Genomic DNA, 8,837 nt, shown 5'->3' with positions numbered 1-8,837 from the left:
GTTATTAATTCATGGGAGTCTTGCATCTAAGGTCTGGCTTCTGAACAAACAGGACAAAGGTCTCTGTCCCTTTACTATAGATTAAAAAAAACTGTCAAAAGTGGAGAGGAAAACATTCCTGAAATAATTCAGGATTGAGAGCAGGACAAGTGGGTAAGATGAAAAGTCCCTATGGCATCCAAACAACCATTCTCCCCATCCTATTGTTTTCATCCCACCAGTAATAGCTTTGATTATTAGTTTGCAAGACTACAGAGTTATTGGTAAAGCTGGCAGGCAGCTCTTTTTATCATTGTTCCTTTTTGCTGTTTCTGATAAAGTACTTATAGAATCAGATGCACTGACTGGAGCCTCTAAACTCAACAAAAAATAAGAGGACATTTCCCACAAGGAGGAGACCGTTTCTCAGATTCAAAAGCATTCCAAATAAAACACTTTTCATCAAGAAAATGTTGGAAAAAAATAGTCATGAACTGTGTTCATTATAATGAGTAAAACTAGGGATTATTACCTATTATAACAATATTAAGTTTTACACAATGGGTCAATGCATTTTGCAACGTTATAGAAGTGTTTGCATTTTAGATTTTCATATGGATGATTTGTGAATTTGCATTATGATCTCCTGAAAAAAAATGAAACATACAAAAGAACTGCGGGAGATGGTTTCTTGGCTTCATCCTCAAAACTGCCAGCTTCTCTGTTCCATCCTCTGCAACATCTATAATTTAGGCAGGGAAAAGCTTTTATAAGTATTTCACATATGAAACCTTTATTCCAAAAGCATGAAATGTTACTTAGAGATTATAAATGTGTGTCTTTATCCTCGGACAGCCATATTTCAAGAATATGCTGTCCCACCTTTAAAATCAGTAATTAAGTATGGACAGTTGTAGATGTTGCTGAACTATCTCTCAGTAGTTCCAATCAATATGGACATTTAGCAATTCACGATAGTATACAGCCCAAGCAACTAGTCAGATGAACCTTGAAACATCAGTATCTATGTATCAGTCTTTATTTCTACTCCGAGACTTCCTTGTCCTTCCAGGTCACAGATTGTAGTGCAAAAACTCTGGTTCCTGCTCTGCCTGCTTATGAGCTATTGCAAATATTGCATATTTGTGGTATGCATGGATTTGAGACTTTGTGATTCTTATGTTCTTCTGGAAACTGGGAACAATACCTTCAGGTCCACCTGGCCAGTTTTTGGTACCCGTGTTTGTTGAGACCTCAGAAAAGTATTTGCTGCAAAACCATGTAAGCTGAAGTCCTCAGAGTAATGTCCTGTGTTTCTGTGCAATAAGATGCATGGTTTTTAAGGTGTTATGGTTCCTTCTTGCATGTGACAACAGTCCCAGCAAGGCTGCCTTAGGGTAGAGCTGCAGAAGCATGGAAAGTGGCTTCCACAGTGGTCTGTTGGGTCTATAAATTGGAGAGATTATGGCATTTAACGAGGGCCAATGGTGTGGATGTTATCCACTTGAATAATGAGAAAAGTAGCAACAGTCTTTATATTCCTGAAGTTGCAAAACACCCCTCAAGGGAAGAGGCCCTCCTCTCATTGGGGAAAAGTACCTGCCATAAAATTCTAGCATGCCAAATTCTAACAAAGCACTTTAAAATCCATGAGTGCTTGATAAATGGCACGTTAAGCAGAATATTAAAAAGCCAAGGAATGAACTCATTTCAATTTTCCCTGATGTTAATGGTCACTCAGCACATTCAGAACTAAATATTCTAACCATCAGGCTTCAAGACTTATTAGGTATTCAGGTTATCCAAAAAGTTCCAATGTGAAGCTGGCAGAAGACTGTATGTGGCTGTGTATCTTTCAAGTTCCCGTTCTGGCAATTCCCTGTGAGCAACTGAAATCAGTGTGCTTTAATGAGTGGTCTGCTCTGTTCTATTAGCATCCTATAAAAATTATATCAACCCGCCAACAGCTTGTGATGACTTAATCAATGCAATTTTTAAGGTGGGGGGGGGGCGGGAAAGGAAAGTGTCACAAACAGGTTAACCTTTGCTATATTTTATTGCTAAGAGACTCAGTTACTGCATGTAGAGACAAGGACTCTAGAACCAAGGTAATTTAATCAAAGATATACAGTGGTGGTGGTGTATTGGGGGTGGAGTAGGCTTCCAATTTATTTTTATTTAATCCTTCTGAACCTTTTTGCAAACTGACCAATTTTGAGGAAATGAAATAGATATTTAGGACCTAAGATGCAACAATATGTGATTGCTATTAAAAAGGGAAAACATGATGACTTAAGAACTTGACATGTAATAAAATCTTATCAATGTTAAAGTACTTCTTTCTTTTTCTTTTTGCATATTTACTGTGCTTTTTCTTGTTTGGGCAGTTGTGAACCAAACTGATTTTCTAATGAAAACAAAACCTTTCAATAATGTTCAGTGTAACCAGTTAAATTGCTTTTCCACTCTTTTAACTTGATGTTACATGTTGCAAGACCAGTGTGTCTCATTAAATTTCTCATGGATATTTCTAAATTTAGAATTGACTTGGATTAGAATTCTATAGCTTCATTCCACATTGGTCTAGTTAACTAGTTGTGTAAAGTTAAGTTGTGTAGGTAAAGTAACGTGGAGAAAACCATGCTTGTATGAGAAAGTGGATCTGGAAACTGCCTTGGTATATTCCTTCTCATGCGATTTCCACTCACCTTTATTTTTTAATGGAATTCTGCTAATGTAGTGGTCTATGTGGGAAAGACCTATTGGGAACTGTTGCCCACACTGTTCTCCTAAAAAGGATTCAATTCATTTCCAAGGCAGTGATTAAAAACCTTACTTAAGGCAAATGGGGCATTAAATCAGGAAAGGGAAATTGTCTCTCTGTAGCATATGGCTTGGCTTATTCCAAATATTTAGAAGTAACTGGGTGTCACAGTGTTTCTCCTGCATCAACTACATCAATGATTTGGTCCAGAATATGTAGGTCAATTGGCATCAATTCAAGTATGTAGATCATTCCAGCACCAATAGTTTCATTTTCCAGACCATTCCTTCCATGTTGTCAAGTTTCATTCAAGCTCATAAAAATTATGTGATTATTTCCTTTCTCCCTCTATTCAAACCCCAAGGTTTTAGGTTATTAATATAATCAAATTTCCATATGAGAGTGTCTAAACTAATATTTCTTATCTCAGTGAAAACTTTTTGTTACTTAGTATTTTCCTTGAATAGTTTTAGCTTCCTTGATAAAATAGAGAGGGACCCTTAAGAAGTATATTAATTTTCTTGTCACTTGTTTTCCCCCAAAGAACAAGTTGTACAATCACAATCTGACACAAACACCTCTTAGATTTCATTTTGTTTGTTATTTTTTTCAAACAAAGTAGCCCTCCCACCCCGTTGTCCCCCAAAATACATACTTAAGCAACAGAAAAGCAATACATCACAATAAGCATCACTTAGTTGCACACAAATAATAAATTAAGACAGTTGGAAATCCCACACAGAATTAGGCAAGAATATCAATGTGATGACTAGAATATGGAATTGTAATAATGATTTTCAATACTTCTGCAAACATATGCTGTCTATAGCTGTAAATTGTAGGATGTGAAAATATAAGTTGTTTCTGGTTTAATCTGGAAAAGTAGATTTTAAAAACTTATGATAATTTAGAGTCACATGGCTAGTCACATGGCTCATAGTTCAGTTCTTGGTACTTTCAGTTAAAAGGGTTAGCAGATTGGACCTCTGGAGGAGAAACACAGCCACTTAGCATAGCATTGACAGTAATCAACATAAACCAATGAGCTGGCTCAGTATAAACCAACCAGACTCCTTTACCTCCCCCCAATTGGGGCAACGATCAGTTACATTCACAAACCTGGCTTAGCAACCCATGCATATACAAATTTTTGAGGGAGAGCATATATAAATCCTGTGCACAACCCAAGCCCTCCTCTGACACTAAAAACTTACAAGCATGGATGATAACAAGAAACATACTGCAGCCTCATTTCCTCTGCTGTGACATCCCCTTATTTATCTGGATGATCTGAAATGGAAATGTAGCACATTAGCTGAACTTAATTATAAAGCTTTCACTAGCAGAAATTTTGATAAAGTTCCTGATCATGCAGACACTGTAAACATGTTCAGCTGAATACCTAACACATCCATTTCAGATCTTTCAGATACACATACTGGAGACTGATGGTGATGGGGGGGGGGGCACAGTATCTTTTCCCAGCATGCTCTGTGTTCACAAATCCTAACACTCGTATATCACTCCTGACTTATAGGTCTTGTGTTGGAGGACTGTTAAAATTTCGTCTCCATTCTCTCTACAAGTTTGGTTCAAAAAAATCACTTCCAGAGAGGGCAATATTTGTGCCAGATGTATTTTTAGAGAATTTTCTTCTCTCCAGAATTTTTTTAAACTACGGAGTGTCTTTTAGGCCTATGTTGTAGGCAATTATGTTGAGGTTCACCAGGTTATCACCAATGTAACTGGTTCCCAAAACACAGTTATTGGAGCTGTGCAAATACACTATCCAGAGTTTATTTAATCCAGAGATTTAATTTGGAAATGGTTCTATAAATTTAACTTTGAAATTGAATACCACAGTTGACTCAAATTCATTTTTTCAGATTGGTTTATGAGTTTGAATCCAATCAATTTGACCTTTTAGATGTAAGAAGTTTGAATCAGCACAAAGTTGGATAGCAAACCCCTGATGCTACTATTTGCATCTGTTATCAATGGGAACCTCCTTCCTAACATAAAGAACAACTGCCAATGGCTCTCTTCAAATCAGGAGAATGGCATCAGCAACGATTAACCTCTTTCTCCTGCCTATTTTTTTTTTAAGCAACCACAAATTTAGCAATGGTATGGATTGCTGTAATTCTGTTTTACGCACAAATCCCTATCCCTAGAGAAATTGTGTGTCAGTTTGGAACTGGTACAGAGAAAGCATAGAAAGTCCTAATAGTTTTTCAAGATGAAAAGTATTATGTGTCTATTCTTCTCTAGACCCCATGTGCTATTTTATCATCTGTCAGAACTATCCTTTCCCCAATTTATTTAGGTTGCAGGAAACAATAGTAGTAATGACCCAACTTCACTGGTCCTTTGAAAAAGAGTTGCCCCCTGTGGAAAAATTAATTGCAGGAAAATAAGATTTGAGGATACAAAATTCCTTGCTTCTTCCTCCAGTACTCAATCCAGATTCTTTGTAGAGCCTAGGCATGGAGTAAATAATGTACCAAGCAGCTATAACCAAGAGCAAGCAAAACTTATTAATTTTGAAGTAGTAATTTGGGAGGATCTCCAGATAAAGTTAAGAGAGACTTCCTCTGAAATGCCAAGAGATGTTGCCTGTCAATATAGCATAGGATACCAAAATTACTGGATCAATGATAAGGATCAATGATTTGTAATTAATCACTGGAATTCAAAGCTTAAGGACTATCAAAAGAAGATAGAAAAGATATATTCCATGCTGGTCAAGGCAGCACAACAGACTTATCATGAAGGATGACAGATTTCAGTTCTACATTAGTAAAAAATTTCTTGTCTTCAAGAGAAGCTTGATAATGGAACCAAGCATCGAAGGTTAGTGGTTCTGCTTCACTGGAGGCCTCCAGATAGAGGAAGGGAAAATAATCTGCAGATGTTACTTTGGCTCTTAATTTCTTACATCACAGGGAATTGAATTAGTTGTTTAGAAGTCTCCCTTCAAATTCTCAGATTCCAAGCCCATTTTATTTCTGTCCTTTATTAATTTTTCAACAAGGGTAAGCAAATTGCTTCTGTCAAATGTTTTGGAACTTCCTATCAGCAAATGACAGTTGGAATTATAATAAAAAATATTTAGAGGACACTAGTTGTCTGCCCATACCAATTCACGCAAAGAACTCGCTTCCATAAGAAAAGATCAGGATCCAAATGTATTTCAGACCTGCAGATATTCAGGACTTGTGCCACTGCAGTGGCTGCTTCTGCCAGCTTTCTGCTTCTCTTTAAATCTCTTCTTGTTCAAACAACTTATAGCATGTATCTTATGGGAAAAGCAAAGCTATGGGGCTTCACTGGAAGGAGGAAAAGCACTCTAAAGAGGGTTACAATTTCAATATTCCCATAAGAAACACTGGGACATATTCTGTGAAAAGAACATGGCCATTTCCATGATTGGACTTCATGTTTGATCATATTTAACTAACAGGCACTTGATTAAAACTTCCAATGGGCTAAATAATAGTATTCCACTTCTACTAGTTAGGGAAGACGTTGCACTGTGACATGTTGCTTTTACATTGAGTTTTGGCTACTAGTATGCACAAAATAAACCAGCAGAAATCAATGGAAGCCGTTGTTCCACATGTGACATCAGCTGGCACACCATTATGTCATTGCAAGCATTGGCTATGTTAGATGTTGCCACAAGAGTTCCTGTTTACTGTGCTCTCCCTTCTGCATTCTCCATTAGAGAAGAATAGGTGTTAAACAAAGTGGATAAAAAGTCAGTCAGATATTCCTAAAATTGGCCTTGAAATATTCAGCATATACTTTAAAAAGAGAGCTATCTCTTTATGCTGTAGTAAGTAAAGCCGAAGAAATTATTTTATATTGAACCAGACCTCATAAAACTAATCTGTCCAAGTCTTGCAAGTTTTCCATGGCCAAGGACCGTGGTTGCTACAGCTGCAGTAGATTGTGCAGTAACATAATAGAATCACCAGAGAAGAAATGTTTTCTGTTGGTGGGAGGGGCTGGGAAGGATAAAATTTGATCAGTGCATTAAATCCATCAGAAATTAATACACCTATTTTCATGTATTTCTCATTGAGAATTGGCGCCATCATTATTTGGTAGTTCCCACCAAATGTTGATTGTATGATCTTGACAGACTCAGTGAATTGCAAAAAGTGGACTCGGGAGTCACATGCAACCCATAGGGTGCCCACCCCAATTCAACTACAGTCTGCTCTGTGACTCATGTAGAAGTTCAAAGGTTTAGGGGAAAAGCCTTCCTGAACTTTAAAGGTTTTTAAAAATGTGTGTTCTTTCAGGCTTTGGACATCATAAATGAGAAATGTAGATGTGCCTGAGTAAAAGGTTTTGATTTAATAACTCCTTGTTTATTGGATCACTCTATTATTTTTAGGTGGCTTTCCCATTGCCATTCTAGGAACAAAATGGCATACAAGATTGTCAAATAAAAGGAATATAGATATATATAAGAAAGCCCTTGATGAAAGATTTTTCCCCAATGATGTGGTTTTGCTATTTTGTTAAAAATATATAAATAGAAAGTCTTCTGGACAGGCGGCAGAGGGGTGTCTGCAAAGATCCTGCTTTTGATGCTGTTCAGTCAGGTAGCATCACGAAACTAACCGAACAGCCAACCCCACTTGGATGTCACATACGTGGCGCAAATCCCCATTGCGTTTCAAATTCTCTCAGAATTTAAGCGTCCTTGAGCTTCCATCCGGAATTTGCCACACATCGGGAGTTCCCTGGGCGCTACGCCAACCTAGAAAAAAAATGGGGACAGAGGAGGGAAAAAAGAAAGGTGTAATATGGACCGAAAGTCAAAGCATTTGTGTTTACAGTTAAGAGGATGCAGCACACTTTACTTGATTATCTTGCACCTCCCAAGTTAACAATCTCCTATATGACCTAACCTGAAAAATACAGTGCCCCAATCCAGCATATGTACCTAGCCACTCACAACAAAAGATCACAGATCAATATGGCTATTAGTCAATTTTGTAAAGAGACACATTCAACCACCTTTATGGGCCAGAGTGCATTTTGTGGTTTATGCATATGGATTCACCACAAAGCAGACTGCATTCATGGAGTGGTGGCGGCACAGTGGTTAGAATACAGAGTTCCAGGCTAAATCCCCTAACTTTTGCCAGGAGTTCGATCCCAACCAGTTCAAGGTTGACTCAGCCTTCCATCCTTCCAAGCAGAGTAAAATGAGGACCCATATTGTTGGGGGCAATCTGTTGACTTTGTAAACCTGTTAGAAAGTGCTATAAAGAACTATAAAGCGGTATATAAGTCTAAGTGCTATTGTTGTTCATACCTGAATCTCCTTTGCTGGATCAGGGCTTTTATGTCTACCCTAACACATAGCATAATCTCATGACAACACAAATTGTCATCAAACCAGTACTTTTCCTTGAGAAATGCTGACATCCAAGCCCATTAGCAGCTCCCATGATGTGAGACATGGGCTTACATGCTTGTGCCTTTCAAACTTTGCTGACTTTAGAAGAAGCTGTGGATGTAGAATCCATATTTGGAGAATTCCGTCCATTATTATGGTTCTTGTAAATGATGAAGATTTTACTGTTCCCCCCACCCACTAGATTAGTCTTATCCAACGGCACTGTTGTAATTTGATGCTTTGTCCATAAAGATCATCCAACTGATTGCATTGAGATGGATACTTGGTTATGTATTGGATGTGTTGGAAACACAGGATGTTCTCCACTCATAATGCTGGAATATACAAAGAACTGCACCAGAAAGACATAGCTGATCATGTGTGCTGCTTCCCTTATTAAACAACACATAGCAGTTCTTTAATTAAAAGAACAAACTTGATACATTCTCATATTCCAAAGTCAATCAGAGCAATTTGTTAGTGTCTATTATACAGAATATGATTCTGATCAAATACATGAAAAACTTTGGTAGCTCTGATAAAGGCAAGCCATTTCTTTATGATTTTAAGGGGCTCTTCAAGATCATTTCTAGCATGAAATTTCAGTGATCTAGTTCTGAGGGTTGATAATGATATGTTATCATTTCTGCACAGAAAAAAAATACTTCAGCAGTA

At 37.5% G+C, this 8,837-nt stretch overlaps 1 protein-coding gene across 7 annotated transcripts in view; it reads right to left on the bottom strand.

Annotated features, from left to right (window-relative positions):
- Positions 1 to 5,449: 5,449 nt before the first annotated feature.
- The window catches only part of BCL11A (BCL11 transcription factor A), a 218,692-nt gene continuing 215,304 nt past the window's right edge, over positions 5,450 to 8,837 (bottom strand). For all 7 annotated transcript variants that reach the window (XM_058164864.1, XM_058164870.1, XM_058164867.1 and 4 more), the window contains one exon: positions 5,450 to 7,517. Coding sequence is in view for 4 of the 7 variants with exons in the window: in XM_058164870.1 (XP_058020853.1) it covers positions 7,434 to 7,517 (84 nt within the window). In the remaining 3 variants the exon portion in view is untranslated. The remainder of the gene's footprint in view (positions 7,518 to 8,837) is intronic.

The sequence above is a fragment of the Ahaetulla prasina genome, chromosome 1, assembly GCF_028640845.1.
Source record: "Ahaetulla prasina isolate Xishuangbanna chromosome 1, ASM2864084v1, whole genome shotgun sequence".
Lineage (NCBI taxonomy): Eukaryota > Metazoa > Chordata > Lepidosauria > Squamata > Colubridae > Ahaetulla > Ahaetulla prasina.
This window is presented reverse-complemented; position numbering and strand designations above follow the sequence as displayed.